Genomic DNA, 22,511 nt, shown 5'->3' with positions numbered 1-22,511 from the left:
CCTGCTGGCTTAGGCCCGCTCCCCAGGGGATTGGGCTTAAGATCGCAGTCAGACAGCCCTCTGGCAGCATGGTAGCCCTCGGGGGATGTCCACTTGCCAGCAGGGAGCAGGCCTAAACTGCAGTCGGATATCCTTAGCGCTGCTGAGGAGGCAGGAGAGGCTCCCACCACCTCCGCTGTACTGGCAGTCATCAGCCTGGCTTGTGGCTGAGCAGAGCTCCTCCCATGCGAGAGCGCCCTGACCACCAGAGGGCAGCTCCTGCATTGACCGTCTGCCCCCTGGTGGTCACTGTGTTTCATAGTGACCAATCATTCCCAGTCTTTCTGCTGTTAGGGTCAGTTTTCATATTACCCTTTTACTATATAGGGTAGAGGCCTGGTGCATGGGTGGAGGCCGGCTGGTTTGCCCTGAAGGGTGATCCGGATCAGGGTGGGGGTCCCGCTTGGGTGCCTGGCCAGCCTGGATGAGGGGATGATGGCTGTTTGCAGCTGGTCACACCCCCTTCAGGGTGGGGGTCCCCAGTGGGGTGCCTGGCCAGTCTGGGTGAGGGGCTGAGGGCCATTTTCAGGCTGGCGGGTGACTGAAGCTCCCAACCTCTCCTTTTTTCTTTTTTTTTTTAATTCTGGGATTTATTTACCTTCTATAGCTGTCACTGGAGCTGAGAGCTGGCTTTAGCTTTGAGGCTTGGCTCCAGCTCTGAGACCTCGGCTGCTGAAAGCAGGTCTCTGGGTTTGTTTGGGTTCTATAATTGTAATACTGTTGCGGTCCTGCTTGCTCCAGCTCTGACAGCTGAAAGCAGGTTTCTGGGGTTTGTTTAGGTTCTATAATTGCAACATTGTTGCTTAGAGTGCAAGCTCAGAGCCCAGCAGCAGCAGGTGGGGAACCTTGGCTTCCTCCATCACTGGAGCAAGCAAGCCTCCTGTTCACTTCAGCTGCCTGGCTGCCGGCCGCCATCTTGGTTGGCAGTTAATTTGCATATCTCGCTGACTAGCCAATGGGAAGGGTAACGAAGTTATGGTTAATTACCATGTTTCTCTATTATTAGATAGGATATGCATAACCCATAGACACAGACAAGAGTATGGTGAAGGCTTGGGTTCAGGTGTGGGCTAGGAAAAGTTAATGGGGGAAAAAAGAGGAAATCTGCAATACTTTCAACAATACATATTTTAGAGAGAGAAATAGAGAGAGGGAGAAAGGGCACATAAATGTTGGATCCTGTCATCAGGTGAGAACTCAGAGCTTCATCTTCAAAAAAGAACCGGGATAACAGAGGATCTTCTGCAAACCTTCATAAAAGACTGAACTCCCCTTACAAAGGCATCAAAAATGATTTATATACTAAAACACTCAAGATATGAATCTGAGGCACTTACTTGTGCTGATATGATCAGACTTGCTGCTCTTTGGGGCTTGCCTCTCACATTGTGTGCCTGACCAGTTGGTGGAGCATCTAGAAATATTGGAAAAAAAAAATCAGTGAATAACAACCTACAAGTCTGCTAATTTAGTAACTTCAACCAAATGGAATGGAGGAGCCAGCCATCACAAATTAATGGATATTAGGGAGAGACATCTGCTAATTTCCTGTATATTGTCAGTATGCTGAAGGTAACTTCAGTTGGACTTCACCAGTTTAAATACTTTATAAAGTTTGGTTTTATAGCCATTTTTCTTTATTTTATGCTAACCTAAAAATGGTCATATTTTATAGCAAAATGGAAATCTTAATTAAAATTTGGGAATTAATTTGAGAAATACTGAAAATTATAAGTAGCCAATATAAAAATTGAGCTTGCCTGTCAAATAAATCCTCCTTTATTAAATTTCTGTGATTGAAAAAGTTTTTTTTTTTTCTGGTTGTTCTGAGTCCAAAGTGGAACTAGCTATCACTGAAGCTGCAGCATGTTTACTCTCTTAAGCAGATATAGGAAAATAGAGTGTTTTCTCATTTAAAAATCACACTTCTGTGACCATCATACTTCTATTACAATATAAAGAATGTGCCCATGTTTTTATTGTCTTCCTTACATAGGCATCCTGACACTATGATTAGAAGTCTAGCAGAGAATTAAAATAATAGATAGGATTAAAATCCATTATTTAAACATAAATCATGACCATATAATTAGCTGGTTACATCAAATAAATTCTAGAGCGGTTTCAGTTATTTTGAGCAATGCTTGTTGGCTAAGATGCACAAGATGCCTCCCTGTATTTGTCAGCGGAAATTCACAGAGCAACCATTTAATGGGCTTCAGATCTTATTCAAAATGACAGTAAAAAAGCACCGTATCAACAATCGTTGCACACAGTAAAAGAACATCTTCTAGAACCATTCCAAGAATATCTTTCCGGTCATAATGGCCAATCTAAATAACTGCAATTTCCAGGTCTCTACCAGTTCTGTCCTAGCCAATTTAGATAGCTGAAGCTATTTTTGGAACGAGGCTTTGGTGATGTCATGTTCATTGTTTGGGATATTCAAGAAGACAATACTGGCTGCTCGAATACAAGGACAATATTTCATAAAATCATTATTGCCGATAACCTCAAATCATGAAAATTAAAATTTGTTTCATAAATGCATATATTAACTTTAGCATAATTAATAATAGTAATACTATTAAACATAGTTATTTGATGAATAATTATATTGTCAAACTATGAATATGAAGCATGATTTAAATGGAAGTTAATATCACTATATTATGGTTAGGCTATCACATACATTATCCTAACTTATGTTCAATTTTTTTTTAAAAAGCTTATACATATATATTTTTTCCTACACATCACATTTATTATATACCATACTATAAGTCAATCATTCAAGTAGGTAAATAAATTTTAAGGCCACGCTTATGACGTTGTCCATATTACTAAAGTGAGGCAATGAAATGAGCACATTTTTCAAGGAATTATAATAAAGTGGACACAATAAAAACATAATATTTTAAAAAGTCACTTTTCTTTCTCAGTTGTGGTTTTTCAGATGAATGATTGAGAAATTTGTTCCAGTTCTTCACAGTTTTAAATTCTTGACACAGTCCACAGATAATTTACAATAAGATGTTTAGTAAGACTTTGCAAATACGTTGTTGGAGTGAATTCTGATCATTGAAAAATTCTTTTTGCTTTATATTTGTCAAATCTTCCTAACGGACCACTGAGAAAGTTTTAAAGCTCTGATTAAAAGAATAATGCTGATTGCTTTAGTAATTGTTTTATATTGCTGATGTTGTACAAGGCTATTTTTGTGCAATTATATTGAACTAGAGGCCTGATGTACAAAATTTGTGTAAGGGGCTCGGCCCCTGCCATGGCATTAGCTGCCTCATCTGCCTTGGCCCACGCCCACCACATGACCGCCTCGGCCCTCACAGCCCCAGCTTCATCAGGAAGATCGTACGGTCTAATTAGTATATTATGCTTTTATTATTATAGATTACTGATTAAAATATCAAAATTTGCTCTTTATACTACCTTCTTTAATTAAAAGAAAAACACCGAAAGCAGAGTTCATGTTAAATCAGAGGAATGACCTAAGATAAACTATGTTACTAGAGAAAAAGAACTCCTTGGGGCTCATCATTACTCTAAGATGCTTGAAAGTCAGAAAATGAAAATGCTCAGAAATTGGAAGATTAGATGCTAATTGACCAGATTCTGTTCTGATATAAACATCATGCATTTTAAGTACTTTTGCAAGTTATAAAGTATACTAGAGGCCCGGTGCACAAAAATTTGTGCACTCGCGGTGGGAGGGGTCCCTCAGCCCGGCCTGTGCCCTCTCGCAGTCTGGGACCCCTCGGGAGATAACGACCTGCTGGCTTAGGCCAGCTCCTGGGTGGCAGAGGGCAGGCCCAATCCCTAGGTGCAGCCCCTGGTCGGGCTCAGAGCAGGGCCGATTGGGGAGTTGGGGCGCCGCCCCCTGTCATGTACAGAGCAGGGCGGATTGGGAGGTTGTGGTGCCACCCTCAGTCACACTCAGGGTAGGGCTGATTGGGGGGTTGGGGCATCGCCCCCTGTCAAATTCAAGGCAGGGTCGATGGGGAGGTTGCGGCGCCACCCCCTGTCACACACAGAGCAGAGCTGATAGGGGAGTTGGGGCACCGCCCCCTGTCACACACAGAGCAGGGCGGATCAGAGGGTTGGGGTATCGCCCTCTATCACCCACAGAGCAGGGCAGGTCAGGGTGTTGGGGCGCTGCCACTGTCACACTCAGGGCAGGGCTGATGGGGGGGTTATGGCTCTACCCCGTCACACACAGAGCAGGGCCCGTGGGGGGGAGGGGTTGGGGCGCCTCACCCTGTACCCTATCACACAGAGAGCCACAGGGCAATCAGGGAGTTGGAGAGCTCCCCCCTATCAGGCACAGAGCAGGGCTGATCAGGGGGTTGGGTCGCCTTCCCCTGTCACGAACAGAGCAGGGCGGATAGGGAGGTTGTGGCCCCGTCCCCTATAACACACAGAGCCGCAGGGCGATCAGGGGGTTGGGGAGCTCCCCCCTATCAGGCACAGAGCAGGGATGATCAGGGGGTTGGGGCGCCTTCCCCTTTCATGAAAAGAGCAGGGCTGATAAGGAGGTTGTGGCCCCGCCCCCTGTTACACACAGAGCCACAGGGCAATCAGGGTGTTTGGGCACTGCCCCCTGTCATGCTGATCCCAGTGCCAGGAGGCCTCAAGGCTCCGCTGATCCCGGTGCTGGGAGGCATATTACCCTTTTACTATATAGGATAGAGGCCTGGTGCACGAGTGGGGGCCGGCTGGTTTGCCCTGAAGGGTGTCCTGGATCAGGGTGGGGGTCCCCACTGGGGTGCCTGGCCAGCCTAGGTGAGGGGATGATGGCTGTTTGCAGCTGGTCACACAACCTTCAGGTTGGGGGTCCCCACTGGGGTGCCTGGCCAGTCTGGGTGAGGGGCTGAGGGCTGTTTTCAGGCTGGCGGGTGCCTGAAGCTCCCAACTGCTCCTTTTTTTCCTTTTTTTTATTCTGGGCCAGCTTTAGCTCTGGCTTCAGCTCTGAGGCCTCTGCTGCTGAATGCAGGTATCTGGTTTGTTTGGGTTCTATAATCAAAACACTGTATCAACTCCAGCTCTGAGATCCCGGCTCACTGAAAGCAGGTTTCTGGGGTTTTGTTTAGCTTCTATATTTGTAACTATGTTTCAAACTGCCAGTTCAGAGGCCGGCAAGGCAGGCAGGGAACGTTGGTTTCCTCTGTCACTGAAGCAAGCAAGCCTCATGTTAGTTTCAAGCTGCCTGGCTTCCGGCGGCCATCTTGGCTGGCAGTTAATTTGCATATCTCGCTGAATAGCCAATGGGAAGGGTAGCGGACGTATGCTAATTACCATGTTTCTCTTTTATTAGATAGGATGCCACTGGAACTTCAAAAGAGCAGAGAGATATTTTTAAACAAAAATATAAAGATAGTATGATTCTTATTCCAAATTTTGGGATTTTGTTAATGTTGATTGATTTCTTATTTTTTGATAATGTTGATTGATATCTTATTTTACCCATAACTTAGACCCAGAACTGTATTCATAAGAGATAAAAGCAAGAACCTGTTAGTAGTCATAATGCTCCTATCTTTCAAATGGAGGCACATTTAAATTCCCTAAACTGCAGGAAATATTTTACTTATTCATACTGGAAATAACTCTCAAAGATTGTGCTGAAGAAATAATTAACAGTTATACATTTTAATCAGCTGTTGATGACCTTGTAAGGTTCTCCATACTCCTTATTAAATAACCAAGTCCTGGTGCATGAAATTCATGCACTAGGCGGGGGGTGGGGGGGGGTTCCTCAGCCTGGCCTGCATCTTCTCGCAGTCTGGGAGCCTTCAGGGGATGTCCAACTGCTACGGAGGGACAGGCTCCTGCCACTACTGCTGCATTCACCAGCCATGAGCCCATTTTCTGGTTGAGCAGTGCTCCCCCTGTGGGAGTGCACCAACCACCAGGGGGCAGCTCCTGCATTGAGCACCTGCCCCCTGGTGGTCAGTACACGTCACAGTGAATGGTCATTCTGCCATTCTGTCGATTTCCATATTAACCTTTTATTATATAGGATTATATAGGCTTTATGGCCAAAGGTAAGATAAGATACATTACACTGTTCTACATTTGTTCCAGTATTAAAAAAAAATCCTTTGAGATATTAAATCAAATAGATACCATTATTTCTGTTGCCTGCTTTACAAAATTCCTAGTTAAGACATTTGTTGCTCCACAAATTCTCCCAATGGTTGATTTAAGACCAAGTATTTTTATCATTTTTACAAAAATGCATATGTCTTCACACTCTGAATAGATTGCAATGACCAAAGACATTAATGGCAAAGCATTTAAGAATTGGAATGTGTGCAGATCATCAAAATGTGTCCAAATCCCCCACTGAATTATTCGCATAATCATGCCAACTATAATACCTCTGACATCTGTCTCTTTTTCCTTATTCCTCAAGCAAAATCCGTAGTCCATGCCTTGGTCATCTTTAATCTGTGCTCCTCCCTGCTATTCATCCTAGGACTATTATCTTCAAGTTAGTCCTGCGTGGCCCTTGTACAAAACCACTTTTTTTTCCTCACCATCATTAACACCTGTATATTGTTTATTTTAAACTTTTTCTACAGTTGTTTTCCACCTTGAGACAACGAAAAATCACTTCTTTTTATGTGTTGGTCACCAAACCACTCTGAGTTATTTAACTTTTTAATTACTTTCATGAGTTTTAACTAAGTATTGTTGGATTAGGGAAATAGAGATAAATAATTAGATTCTTATTCTAATTACCTAAACAATTGTTTATTCTTCTTTCTTCTAATCATCAAATGAAAATATTTCTCCTAGCAGTTTCTTGAAGTCAATAGCTGCCTTATTTAACATTATATTTCACTTTTCTCCTAGGCCATTTGACATTTTTTTTTTAAAGTTGTTTACTGTTACATTATATTCTTAGCTATATTCTTCCACTCCATTGTAGTTATATGTATAAAATATTCTCAATTATATTTTATGGTATTTTATTTATTTTCTAGATTAGACTAATGATTAACAAAATGGAAAAAAATTGTTAAATTCAAATTCTGGAATCCCATATACATAAATTTTCATTTAACACGTTGGAGTTGTGGCCAGAAATACGCATTTTTAACAGTGACTCTAATGCAAGCAATTCACAAATTACACTTTAAGAATTATATCCCCACAGACATTGTCCTTATATCAAATATTATTCAATCATTAAAAAAAAATTAGGACAGGAATAATGATATGCATATCTAGCATGATTGCGTGAAAGAGTAAATAACATCAGTAGAAGTTCTTCACATACTACTTAAAAAACTGAGTAAGTTTTTATTTTAGGTAACCAATTCTCAACTGAATGTTACTATATGAAATGTATTCTTAGGTAATTTATTATGTCATTTTTAAAAGCTGTTTTTATTGATTTCAGAGGGGGGAAGAGAGAGGGAGAGATAGAAACATTGATGAGAAACATGGGATCAGCTGCCTCCTGGAAGCCCCCTACTGGGGATCGAGCCCTCAACCTGGGCATGTGCCCTGACCAGGAATTCTGAAAACTCCTGGTGCCTGGAATAGCACTCAACCACGGAGCCACAGGGCTGGGCTATTCTGTCTCTTAGCAGTTTGTGAGGTTATTGTATTTTACAGTATTATCTGTTCCAATTCTAATTTTCTGTGACACAGGGAAATATCGTTGTGTAAAGGCAATTGTGTAACACATATTACGAGGAAGCACAATAAACATTTTAGAATATCAAAATAAGTTTGGCATATATAACAACATGTAATCTTTACAAAGGAACAGTTTTTACATTTAATTGCATAAATATAAGACATATAATTACACTGTCCAAAATAATGATAGCTTTGAAAGAGTAGAGTGATTAGTACAAGGAAAACTGAAACGATATATAAAGTACTGAGGTTGTATTTGAAATCTTATGTATTGCCTTTCAGTGTAATGATGATCAACTTACTTGGACTACATACACATGTTATTTTGTAGAAATGTGGTCTAGAGTTGCCTGCTTTGGGAAGACTTCAAAATAGTAAGATTAATATTTGCTCCCTGTTTTCATCAAATATAAAGCTCATGAAACTCTTTTAACCTAGGTAAAATTCAAGAGTGAACTTTAAAGCAATCTAAAATTGAATTTCTCCTCATATATATGTGCTAGGCTGCCCTTATTAACCATGATGATGAAGATTTTCAGAAGAAATATCTTTAGTATTCCCTTTTCTTTCTACACAGAGGGGGGAAATGGCATGCAGGGATTAAAGAATGCTTAGAAAACTGGTAGTACCGTGCATATTTTGGTGCTTCAAAAATTTCATTCAGTATAAATAAAAACAATATGATTGTGTTTTATGCACCAGATTTATAAAATAGCATGTTCATATACTAGGTGGAGAAAATTAGAAAATTAAAAGTCACTTGCAAAATATGATTTTTCTGATTAATTCTGAAAATTTTACTCCTTTGGGATTGAGCCACAATTTCTTTGTACACAAAAGACCTAATTTTGAAGCTCTACACTCGATGTAGCCCCCAGCACCATTTTTGCCCTCTCTCCTGGCAGATAGAAGTATTCTAACATGTTAAAAAAAATCATTGCATTTTGAACAGGTATTTGTATATTTAGTTACCTGTTTATTAATTTTACTTTAAAACAAGAATTCATGTTATTGTTCTACCTTTTGAGATAACAATTACTTCATCAACACTAATAAAAGAGAAAAATGGTAATTGGCGTACGAGCTACCCTTTTCATTGGCTAATCAGGGCTATATGCAAATTAACTGCCAACTATGATTGGCAGTTAACTGCCAACAAGATGGCGGCTAATTTGCATATGTAGGCACAATGCAGGGAGGCGAAAGGGAAAGCAGGAAGAAGCCCCCTGCCACTGACAGTGATTGGAAACCCAGGGGGAGCTAAGAGCTGGGGGGCAGGGCAAAGGCAGCCCTGGGGCCGCCTTTGCCCTGCCCCCCAGCCATGATCGGCGAATCAGGCGCCTTTTCCGCCCTGGCCAGTGATAGCAGGAAGTAGGGGTGGAGCCAGCGATGGGAGCTGGACACGGTGGAAGCTGGCAGTCCCGGGAGCTAGGGGCCCCTTGCCTGGGCCTAAAGCAGAGCCCACGATCGGGGGGCCGCTGCAGCTGTGGGTCCCCGCTGCCCGAGCCGGACGCCTCAGCCAGAGGCAACCTGCAGGGGCGGGGCGGAGCCTGCGCAATCGCGACGCCCCCCCGCTGCCACTGCAGGTCCCCGCTGCCCGGGCCGGACGCCTAGGCCAGAGGCGTCAGGCCTGGGCAAGGGGCTGATCCTGCGATTGGAGGGTGATGGGGGTCAACGCCTGAGGGCTCCCAGTATGTGAGAGGGGGCAAGCTGGGCTGAGGGACACTCCCCCCCACACACACACCCAGTGCACGAATTTCGTGCACCGGGCCCCTAGTATATAATAATTCATAATTTTTGTGTGATGCCTCAAAAAATTTCAACTCTAACTTTGATGAAAAGTTTGCATAAGATTTAATTTACATATACTGAATTTTGTGCCAGATCCCATACTAAGTATTTTCATACAAAAAATACTCTTATTTAACTTCTGTAATAATGTATAAAGTTGGAATTATTTACTGTATGTTAAAATGGTTTTCCCGAAAGGTCATAGTAATAAGTGGTAGAAATAAAATAGGAGTTATTATTTCATCATTGTTATCTCTGGCAATGCCATATCCTTCTAATTCAATGCAAGAGTAGGAATAAGTTTTTCTTCTTACTCTCTCATTCCAGTCCCTTAACAAGAAAGTCAAAATTTGTCTGAACAAAAGGAAATACATGCTTTTTTTTTTGAGAAGTAAAGTTGTAAGACTTACACATTGGCTCAGACTTGTGGTCAGTAATGCCTAATATTCTCTCTCTGGCAGTGAAAGTTAGGAACATGTCATTAAAGGAAGTTAATATCCTTCTTGATATAAACTTTACATTTTGTGTTGATTCCAAATCCTGTATATGTGTCTTATATATCTTTTTATTAATATCTCAATAATTTTATATTAATTGCATATTGAAATAATACTATTTTGGATAAATTGGGCTAAACAAAATATATTATTAAAATTAATTTATCCTTTTTTGTTTTGTTTTTTTTTACTTTTTAAAAATGTGGCCATTAGGAAACTTAAAATAACATATGTGGCTCACATCATAATTTTAAAGACATAGCATTTATAAATTCATCTGTCATTACTCAATACAATTTTAACTCCCAAAACAATTTACTCTATATTTCACTCATTTGGTATTTTTCATATATAATATTGTACTGCAATTTCTATTTATTCAGCATTCTCTATGCACATTAGACTGTTACTTCTTATATGGCAATAACTAGGTATTACCCTGCTTTTTTAAAAAAAATATATTTTTATTGATTTCAGAGAGAGGAACGGAGAGGTAGAGAGAGATCGAAACATCAATGATGATAGAGAATCATTGATTGGCTGCCTCCTGCATATCCCCTACAGGGTATCGAGCCTGCAACCTTGCAACCTCAGCATGTGCCCTTGACCTGAATCGAACCCGGGACCCTTCAGTCTGCAGGCCAATGGTCTATCCATTGAGCCAAATCGGAAGGGGTTCCTTTTTTTCTTCATAGCAGCACAATTTACCATAGCTAAGATTTGGAAACAGCCAAAGTGCCCATCAGCAGATGAGTGGATTAAAAAACAATTGTACATCTATACAATGGAACACTACGCTGCTGTAAAAAAGAAGGAATTCTTACTATTTGCAACAGCATGGATGGAACTGGAGAGCATTATGCTAAGTGAAATAAGCCAGTCAGAGAAAGATAAATATCACATGCTCTCACTCATTTGTGGATTATAATGAACAACATAAACTGATGAACAAAAACAGATCCAGAGACAGAGAAGCATCGATCAGATCGTCAAACCTCAGAGGGAAGGTAGGGGAGGATGGGGATAAGGAGGAGAGATCAACCAAAGGATTTGTATGTATGCATATAGGTCTAACCAACGGACACAGACACCAGGGGGGTGAGGGCATGAGTGGGGGATCGGGAGGAACTGGGGGATAAGGACACATATGTAATACCTTAATCAATAATAATAATAAAAAAAGGCCAACTTTAGGTAGTATCTTAAATTTGTGTGTGCTGTCATAAGTACATTGGATTCAACTCTGTAATAACATCATGCCTACTTTAAAAATATTATAGTAAATCATTTTGTTAGCTAGTACTGACAATATTAGTAAAACAAAATTAATCATATTTTAATATTAAGATAATTTGGTCAGAGTTTATGATTTTTGAGAAGTGTTAATGTGGTGAAGTAAAAAAAAAATATATGGGATGTTCAGTAAACTCTGACCAACAATTACTTTAGGAAAAGTAAAAATTAATGAGAAATTTCAATTGATATGGTGACTGTGAATGAAATAAAATTAGTAAAATGGATTGTTTAAAGTGATTTATTTTAGGAGGTAAGAAGAAGTATAAAAGAAAAGATGAAATCTAGTTTGCCAAGAAATTTTCCATAAATGGAGGTTTGTTAAAATTGGGTGATTTAAGTTAGAAATGTTTAAACATAAAATTCTGTGCAGGCCACTTGAGCAGAAATGCCCACTAAAGTGTGGAATGATGACTGAAAAATTCAAAAAAAAAATGAAATCTCTAGTAATGGAAACCTTTTACCATCTAGAGATACTCCCCAGGAAATTTTATTGAAAGAAGATAGGAAAGGTATAAGTGTTTTTTAGAGTGCGTAGAAAATTTCTACTTAACTGAATACATTACATGCATCAAATGAAAGGAAAAAGGAACAATCATAAAATTAGTATTAAGTAATCTGGCAGATGTAATTGAAGACATAAAAGTAGGCCATTAGACTAGAAACAGTGGTTACAATTTTATAGTTAAAGGTGAGACGAAAAACTGAATATATGCTGCAATATGAGTAGAAAGCTCTATCTTCATGGTGCCAAGATGAATGGCCAATTCCAAAATGGACTTAACACATACCAAACCATGGTGGGAAGGTGGTGGTGAAAATCTCCATTCTTAGTGCCAATCAGACAGATAACTACTTTGCAACCTGAATATTTTATGTTTTAGCACAAAATAGAAGTAAACAATAAAGAATTTGAAAGACTTTCCTATTTCTTAGGGCTTCTGCAGTGCCAGGTGGTGAAATCTAAAACATATTATAATGGGGGTGTCTGGCATATCCAACTCCATTCATTCATTCATTCATTCATTCATTCATTCATTCATTCATTCTTCATTATATAAAATCAGATAGATGGTCGCATTCCAGCAAGTTGGGCATGTAAAAATATTACATCTTCAATGATATAAACCATGCACTCTTTAGTTCTTGTTCCATGCTTCTGCCAACTGAGACATGCTAATTTTTTCCCATTACAACAATTCTAAAGATGCTTATCTGATGGGAACTTTGACATGGTACATATATACAATGAGTACTATTCAACCACAAGAAAAGATGAAATACTGCCATTTGAGACAGCATGGGTGGATCTTGAGACTATTATGCTAAGAAAAATAAGCCAGAAAAGGTAAGATCCATATGATTTCACTCCTATGTTGGATATAAAGCTTGCATTCATAGACACAGACAAAAGTAGGATGGATACCAGAGGGAAGGGGGTGTGGGGACAGTAAAGGTTAAAGGGGCACAAATGTATTATGATGATGAGAGATGATTTGACTGTGGGTGATAGATACAAAATGCAATATACAGATCATATATCATAGAAATGTATAATTTAAATCTATATGAACCAATGTCACCCAGTAAATTTAATTAAAAATATGGGAAAGCAATTTAATAGAGGGGAACTTTTTAAATTGTTAAAGAAGTAACAATTACACACATGAAAATAATGTCCTATCTAATAAAGAGGTCATATGCAAATTGACCATCACTCCAACACACAAGATAGCCACCCCCATGTGGTCAAAGATGGCCACACCCATGTGGACACAAGATGGCCAGCAGGGGAGGGCAGTTGTGGTGATCAGCCCAGAAGGGGAGGGTAGTTAGGAGAGACCAGGCCGGCAGGGGAGGGCAGTTGGGGGTGACCAGGCCTGCAGGGGAGGGCAGTTGGGCGCTACCAGGCCTACAGGGGAGGACAGTTAGGGGTGACCAGGCAGGAATGGGAGGGCAGTTAGGGGCAATTGGGCCGGCAGGGGAGCAGTTAGGTATCGATCAGGCTGGCAGAGGAGTGGTTAGGAACCAGCAGTCCTGGATGGTGAGAGAGATGTCTGACTGCTCATCGGGATCGGGCCTAAGTGGGCAGTCGGACATCCCTCAAGGGGTCTCAGATTGGAGAGACTGGCTGGGATGCAGGCTGGGCTGAGAGATGCCCTCCCCCATGCACAAATTTTGTGCACTGGGCCTCAGGTGTATTTATATTGTATTTGGTTCTTTGATTATTCTGATTTGCTGCTTATGATCAAGAACAGGCCCCCAAATCAAGGGAAAATAATGTGAATATATCAAATTTTCATAACAATAGCTGCCCAATGTATAACTACATGATAACTGTTCTTCGTTAGGCAGTGCCACTTATATTCACAAAGTACAAACTGAACTTTAAACTGTCCAGGAAAATGTGATATCTGTGTTTTGATTTCCCCCCCCCCCCTCCCATGGTATGACCAGCCATGACTGTGACTCAAAAGGTAAGGGAAGTAAAGGCAAAAGTAAATGAAAGCTAGAGCAAGCTACACCTTATTACCTGGGATCATAAAGGACAGATATTGATGTGACAGGTTTCTGTGGCCTTACTGCTCCAAAAGAGATGCACATTTCATATTTTGTGCTTTGAAAACATGTCAAGGGGCAGAAAACAAATAAGGGACATGCAGTGACCTGGATCTTGAAATGTGGGCAACACAGGCTGTAAAGTTGAATTGCTTAATGCCCCTGCTGAAAACTCGTGATCTGCTTACAATCACTCAGGACAGCTCCCTCGGGCTCCTCCCAGATATTCTCTATGGGCGACAAGGTCCCTGGTCCACATGCAGGAGTGCGGCAGTGCAGCCTGACTGCAGGACCAGGGGAAAGAAACCAGTTTCCTTTCTGCTACACCAATATTTTGAGAAGCCACTGCCTTCTTTAGCTGTTTTAATATAGGTTGATAATCCCTACCTTTTTAAAATTGTGACAGAAACAGAAATCATTATCTTCCCCAAAGTTCCAACAAAGACTTCTGTGGCACCTGCACATTTCCTTGTATGTTTCTCACCCTAAGGACTCATGCTGAACTTTTAATAAAATAATTAGACGGGGACAATCACAAAGCCAAGGGAAAGAACACAATGCCTAACACATCACTCTCATAATGAATGTCCCTTCGGTACTTATGAATTCGCTTTTGTGTCCTCCTGCATTTTAAGAAGCTTCTTCAGAAATGTTTCCAAAGCTAATTCTCCGGTGTGTTTTCTAGGGTAATGCAGTCCTTTTCTATGGTATTCCTCAGAGGACTTTCCTTACTGTAGCTCTCTTCACAGTCACTGTGACCATGGCTATCATTGAACTCCTAACTTTTTACTTAGGCCCTATTTCACCTCGCTTTTATTAACAGGAACTTAAAAAAAATCCACACTTCATTTTTCTTCTTCAAATCCCCAGACACCAAATTATACCAGGGTCTTATAATTTTATATTTGGTCTATTACAAGGGCTTTAAGATGTTACTTTAAAAATATATATATTATTGATATTTTACAGAAAGGAAGGGAGAGAGATAGAGAGCTAGAAACATTGATGAGAGAGAAACATCGATCAGCTGCCTCCTGCACACCTCCTACTGGGGATGTGCCCGCAACCAAGGTACATGCCCTTGATCGGAATCGAACCTGGGACCTTTAGTCTGCAGGCCGTCCACAGAGCCAAACCAGTGAGGGCTACATTTTTTTTTACATGTTAAAGACAATACTCTATGTTCTTTACATATGTTACAAGTCTTAATCCTCAAAACAATCTTAGGAAGAACACTCTTAGTATTGCCCCAATAAGGTGACAAAAGAGGTGAAAGAACAAAAACTAAACAAACAAACTATAATCCCAAGATATAATATCCTCTATCACTTGTATCTTCTTTGTGCACTATTTACTAACAAACAGCTCTTACTTACTTATTCATTTTTGAAATATATTTTTATTGATTTCAGAGAGGAAGGGAGAGGGAGAGAGAGATAGAATCATCAATGATGAGAGAGAATCATTGATCAACTGCCTGCCTCCTGCCCATTGGGTATCGAGCCCACAACCTGGGCATGTGCCCTGACTGGGAATTGAACCGTGACCTCCTGGTTCATAGGTCAATGGTCAATCACTGAGCCACATGGTCTGGGCACTAACTCTTAAAGAGACATTTTTAAAATCGAAAACAACAACTTTGTTCTTTGTTACATGGCACATTGGGATTCATTTTAAAGTTGACTTTTCAAACCTATGGCTTTTTGTTCCAGCTTAGCACCATAACACCCAGACCTCTCTAAAACATTCCTATGATTGTGATACTTCATATTTTAAAGTCACTAGTGTCTTCCTACTGCTTAAGAATAGATTTCAGATTCCTAGCTAAGCATTCTATGCTCCTTGGAATTTATTCACCATCCAACACTCCTTCACGAGCACCATTTATCCCATAGCCCTCAAATCCCCAGGACCCCTGCTATATTCCTTCTCGCTCATCTTTTTTTTTCTTAAATAGAATCAGAGGCCCTCAAGGGCAAGAGCTATACCTTACTTTCCTCCTATTTTCTATCCATTTTTCAGATATAGTTCCATAGTAAAATCACACATAAACAAAAGGCAAGTAGAAGAGATAAAAAATGAGTAAGATGTTTTCTTAAGAAGTTATGATGATAAATTAAGCCCATTTGGGTCTTTATCTAGAGAGATATTTTACCTGAGTTTAGAACATTCAGGAAATACATGGTGGTAGTTTTAGAAGGTGTCATAAAGATGATAAAAAATTATAATAAGATGAATCCCTTTTCTATTTTGTTTGACTTGGGGATTTTGGAAATTAATTAAAAAAGAGATGTGGTATGAGAAAGATGACCACATCAGAGGCTATCAGATCTCACAATCCAATACAGGATCAAAGATGTTATTTTAGCAACAATTAAGAACATATTACATGCAGAATACATGCTAGCTGTGGGGGCAAAATAGATGAATCAGACATAACCTCTTACTTGAAGAAATTTACAATTTGACAGAAAGAAACAGACATGTAAGTTTAAAGGAGTAGAACAGGCAGCATTACCAGACCTATTTCATAAAAATATATTTCATGTCCAGGTGAGAGGTAAATTCTAGCCATAAAATATGACATATCATAGAGTAGTATAAAAAGATAAACACAGACAGCGTAGGAATGATCAGAGAAAACCATCCCCCGCAAAAAAATAAATAAATAAACAAAAGACAGATTTCTGTATAAGTCTAACCAAATCATAAAGAAAAAATAGATTGGGAGAAAAATATAAGTTATTTAAAGCTTTTGCTTGAAATTAAGAAGTAAAATATAAAACAAGCAATGCCCTCTTGCTTTGGACTACATGAAGAACTGTTCTTGCTTTGGGCAAGAAGCAATAATATATCCTGTAGAAAAGTGTTGGAATTTTGCCACATTGCCACTTTCAAACAGTGAGTGCCTAAATTGATATGATATCACAAGCAATGTAATATCAAAGTAAGACCTTTTTGGTTCTCCCTTTTTAGATTATACAAATGACCTTAAAGACCGACTTTTTCTTCTCTCTTTAAAAGAGAATGTGAGTTATAGGAAAAACATTTTTAAAAATGTATTACTCAAATTCCACCAATAACAAATATCATCAAACTTTAAGCTACACAAGTCAATTATTTACCTCTGTTTTGTTCACTGATATCTAATATGTCCTTCAGTGCCTAGAATGTTGTCTGGTATATAGTAGATGTTCAATAAATATGTTTTGATGAATAAATATGAGAACAGAATATTGGCAGTGTGTTTGTCATCTAAAAGGGCAAAGTATGAACAAATGAAAGGACAGGCACCTGGAATTCTAGTTCTTGTAGATTGTGGACAAAATAGATGGGGGTTATAAGAAGAAATAGACTAACAGGTTTATTATCTTTCTTGAAGTTAAGCATAAATAGGCTACTTACATACCTAGATATAACCTGGTATATTATTTGAAGTGTCAGGAAAATAAATTATAAAAGCATAGAGAAAAATTAAACATAATTATTTGTGAGCCAAAAATTTTATGATTAGCTCCTTAGTTACCACATAGTGTTAATAACAGATTTTCTGTTAGTCTTAATTTTGTGGCCAGTGGTAGTCTTTATCTTCTCAGTGTCTTCATAGGTATTTTAGAGGGATTTGGGGCAAATGTGTATCTGGGGTTGTGACTGTGACCCAATTTTAAACCAGTTTCTAAACAAAAACTTAGTTGGGGTGCAGATTTTAATACAATTACTTTACATGCTTGTATTAGTGAACAATTATTCCAAACTTATTACTTTACTGACAAGGAAAATGTGACACAAAGAGATGATGTAACTTGCACCAAATCATAGCTAGTTTGATTCATAAAGTCTATACTTTTGGACCCAGTATTTCTATTTCTGGGTGTTAATTCTAGAAAACTAATGGAAAAGTATAAAGATATTTACACACACATGTTTTCACTCTTAGGAAAAAATAGTTAACAAAAGAGACAAAAACAAAAACACACACCTTATTATTGAATGAAATGTGATTAATTAAATAAAGCAAGGAAAATACAAACAATGGAAAGATGGGCTACCATTAAGAATAAAAGCTCTCGCTCTGGCTGGTTTGGCTCAGTGGATACAGTGTCGGCCTATGGACTGAAGGGTCCTGGGTTCAATTCCGGTCAATGACACATGTCTGGGTTGGGAGCTCGATCCCCAGTAGGGGCCATGCAGGAGGCAGCTGATCAATGATTCTCTCTCATTGATGTTTCTATCTCTCTCTCCCTCTCCCTTCCTCTCTGAAATCAATTAAAAATATATTAAAAAAAGAATAAAAGCTCTCCATTAACAGGGAATGATGTTCATAATGTTCTGCAAAGTAAATAAACATAAAAGTATTTATCATGTGATCTTATTTTAGTGTATAATACTCTGCAAATGTATATTAGCATAAAGAAACTGAATGCATAGAAATCAAGTATTTAACTGGTTATTACTAAGACATCTGTGGATTTTAAAAGTTATCAGCATTACTAATTTTTATGTCTAAAATAAATATCTATAGTCTAAACAATAATGCCTTGAGGAAAATGTATGTAACATTATCATTGAGGAGGTATTTTATTCTAGTCTGAGAAGTAATACTTTCTGTACTAAAGCTTGTCCAAATGAAGAAATTGTTGACTTAATTTACTTTCAGAGACTAGAGAACCCCGAGTGATTTATCAAAAACAAAACAAAAAATTATAGTGTGAACAAAAGTCAGAAGAATACAGTGTGTACAAAAAAGAAATATGGAGTTTTCAAATCTTTGCTATTCTAACTACAGTGCTAAGATCTTGGCTAAGAGATGCTTGCCAAAGACAGGAGATAGCATGTGAGATATCCAAGAGAACTTCAACAAGTTACTTAAAATAAAATCATATGCAAGTATTATGCCACCAAGATTGAAAAGTACATGATAGCTGTAATTCTGGAGCCACAGTTATGTTATGGAAACATCTAATTATGCAGAAATAAAGGACATAGTGTCTGGCTCTAAACACAGGTTTTCAGATTAATCTTATATGTGCTCATATAATATTTCTTTCCTGTGGAAATTCTTATTTGTGCATATTAGAATCATCTTCTGAAAGAAGAAACATCTAAGGTTTAGAGAGGCCAACAGGTCATCAAAAAATAATTTGAGGAGTGAATGAATCCAGGTAAACATGACTTCAAAACCCATTCACTTTCCACTCACTGAATCTTGCAGAGTCGACAGAACTTACTATCTGTCTCACTGACTTTGATGTGGTGATCCCAGCCAATAAATGGATCCCTCTGGTACTATCAATACAGAGAGCCATGCGAACAGAATCAGGATTTGAATCTTCATTCAAAAACCAGACAACAGAAGGAAAAATTCTAGAGGGAGAAATCCCTGATCAACTCATTTTTCTTTACTATATTTTATTTTTTAAAAAATATATTTTATTGAATTTTTATAGAGAGGAAGGGAGAGGGATAGAGAGTTAGAAACATTGATCAGCTGCCTCCTGCACACCTCCTACTGGGGATGTGCCCACAACCCGAACCTGGGACCTTTCAGTCCACAGGCTGACACTCTATCCACTGAGCCAAACCGGTTAGGGCTACTATACTTTCTCATGAGTCCTTAAGCAGTGGTAATTTAAGCCCAGAAGTTTATTAATACATGGTGTGTGTGTGTGTGTGTGTGTGTGTGTGTGTGTGTGTGTGTGTGTTAATTTTATGTGACAACTTGACTGGGTTAAAGGATGACCAGGTAGCTGGTAAAACATTAATTCTAGGTATGTCTGTGGAAGAGATTAGCATTTGAATCTATAGATTGAGTAGAGAAGATCAACCTCACCTATAAGGGTGGATACTATTCAATCCATTGAGGGTCTGAATAGAGGACAAAGGCAGAGGAAAGGCACATTCATTCTCCCTTCTTGAGCTAAGATCTCGTCTTCTCCTGCCCTCATACATCAACACTCCTGGGTCTTGGACTGTTGCACTCAGACTTACGTACACTATCAGTTCCTTTAGTTCTGACACCTTCACATTTGAACTGAATGCTCCAGCTTGCAGACAGTAGATTGAGGGACTTTTAGGCCTTGATAATTATATGAGGCAGTTCTTATAATAAATCAATATCCCCTTCTTTAAATGTAGATGGAGTTTGGTTCTGTTTGTGTGGAGAACCCTGATATAATCCTATCTAATAACAGACAAACATGGTAATTGACTGTACCTTCGCTATGCCTCCCATTGGCTAATCAGCATTATATGCAAATTAACCACCAACAAAGAGGGTGGCCGGCAGCCACACAGCTGAAGCGAGCAGGAGGCTTGCTTGCTCCAGTGATGGAGGAAGCCAAGGTTCCCCGCCTGCTGCGGCCCGGCTCTGAGCTCCACTGAAAACAACAAAATTTCAATTATAGAAGCTAAGCAAACCCCAATACCTGCTTTCAGCAGGCTGTGGCCTCAGAGCTGGAGCAAGCAGGAGCCTCTTGTCTCTCAGCTCCAGTGACGGCAACAAAGTTTCAATTATAGAAGGAAAATAAATCCCAGAATTAAAAAAAAAAAAGAAAGAAAGAAAGGAGAGGCTGGGAGTTTCAGTTGCTGGCCACCCTGAAAACGGCCCTCAGCCCCTCACCCATACTGGCCAGGCACCCCAGTGGGGACCCCCACCCTAAAGGGGGTGTGGCCAGCCTGAAAAAAGCCATCAGCCCCTCATACAGGCTGGCCAGGCACCCCAGTGGGGACCCCTACCCTGATCCAGGACACCATTCAGGGCAAACCAGCCGGCTCCCACTCGTGCACCAGGCCTCTATCCTATATAATAAAAGGGTAATATGCAAACTGACCCTAACAGCAGAAAGACTGGGAATGACTGGTCACTATGACACACACTGACCACCAGGGGGCAGACGCTCAATGCAGGAGCTGCCCTCTGGTGGTAAGTATGTTTCCACATGGAGGAGCTCTGCTCAGCCACAAGCCAGGCTGATGGCTGCCAGTACAGCGGTGGTGGTGGGAGCCTCTCCTGCCTCTTCAGCAGCGCTAAGGATGTCCGACTGCAGCTTAGGTCTGCTCCCCGCTGGCAAGTAACATCCCCCGAGGGCTGCCAGGCTTCCAGAGGGTTGTCTGATTGCCAGCTTAGGCTCAATCCGCTGGGGAGCAGGCCTAAGCCAGCAGGTGGACATTCCTAAGGAGTCCCAGACTGCGAGAGGGCACAGGCCGAGCTGAGGGATCCCCCCCGCCCCTGAGTTCACAAATATTTGTGCACTGGACCTCTAGTAAATAAAATAATATATAAGTATATACATTATATATTATAAATATATTTCTCTCACTAAATCAGATAATTCTCTCTTGAAAAACTAGCTAAGTTCAAGTCAATTGATATTTACTATTCACTTGCCATATGCCACATACAAAGTTTTAATCCGAGTTGCAACTATTGAGATAATAAGAGTCAAATAGGAAAAAGTATGAAGAGGCATCTGGGTTTAGTGAGCTCTTTGAGCAGACACCTAACTGTGGAATGGTCCTGCAGTATGTGCCACAGCTGTGTATAAGTATGGTAATAGTGTTAGGAGACACAGGGTAGAAAAAAATATCCATTATCGGAGGGTGAAATACTGTGAATGTTGCTGAGAGGTAATGCTGATAAGGTGGTTCTATACTTTAGAGAAACTAAGTATGATATAAATGAAAGTCTGACCCTAGGGAGAAATCTTAGAAATAGGAAGACACAGTTAACTTGATATCAAGTTCAACAGTTCTTCAACAGTTCTTCACAGTATTAATAAATTCAATGTCTCACACACAAAAAAACCCTATTGAACACTACAAACATTGCCAAATAACACATATTAGACTTTTTAAAATGTGGGTTTAACATTAATCAATATATCTACATGAATACAAATCAAAACTCTCTCTAAATAAACATGAAAAAATAAAAAACATTTTTTTCTAAGGCTCTTTTTGGAGTTTTATTTTTCTATCATACATAGTAGTGAGTGATAATGACCATCAAGATACAAAAATGAAGGCTTTCAAAGAATAAAACCTATTCCTTAATTAGAAGGATACAATAATAAAATTTCTATGTGAAAAAAATCTATAAAGTATTCAGATCTACCTCCATAGATCTGAATACTTTATAGATTACCCCAAAATGTATCAGTTCTGCACAATTTAAATAGTTTTATTATATTAAGAAAAGAAACATTTATTAATAACACAACTATATCTTATCTGTTAAAGAAATATTTTCCCTTAAAGGCTTTTAGATAAAATAGTACATACTAGCTTTTCACTAAAGATAAATGACCATTACCAATTGAAATCTGAGGATTGAATCTGTTTCCTAAGATCTACCCTTATAAGGAGAATCAACCATGAGAAAGATAATCTGAGGGCTTAATATTATTTTAGATAAACAAGTTGTGTATTGAACATGATCATACACTTTTTATTCACTTTTTTAAAAATTTATTTATATTTTAGTACCAGATAAACTATAAGTACCATAAAGCTAGAAAAATGTTCATATTCTAGAAAAACACAAACATAAAATTTGTGTCTGAACCATTTCTACATCCTGCATACTCTCTTAACAGTGGGCCCTTAATCAATAGTAAAAGAAAAGTCCACTTAAATACTTATCTTCATTGTTGTAAATATATCTCC

The 22,511-nt window shown here is 39.3% G+C and overlaps 1 protein-coding gene across 1 annotated transcript in view; it reads right to left on the bottom strand.

Annotated features, from left to right (window-relative positions):
* The window catches only part of LRP1B (LDL receptor related protein 1B), a 924,684-nt gene that overhangs the window by 17,972 nt on the left and 884,201 nt on the right, over nt 1–22,511 (bottom strand). The window contains exon 83 of the mRNA XM_059704885.1: nt 1,377–1,453. Within this exon, the coding sequence (XP_059560868.1) occupies nt 1,377–1,453 (77 nt within the window). The remainder of the gene's footprint in view (nt 1–1,376; nt 1,454–22,511) is intronic.

Source organism: Myotis daubentonii, chromosome 7, assembly GCF_963259705.1.
Source record: "Myotis daubentonii chromosome 7, mMyoDau2.1, whole genome shotgun sequence".
Classification (NCBI taxonomy): Eukaryota; Metazoa; Chordata; class Mammalia; order Chiroptera; family Vespertilionidae; genus Myotis; species Myotis daubentonii.
Note: the sequence above shows the minus strand (reverse complement) of the source record. Positions and strands in the feature narration are given on the sequence as shown.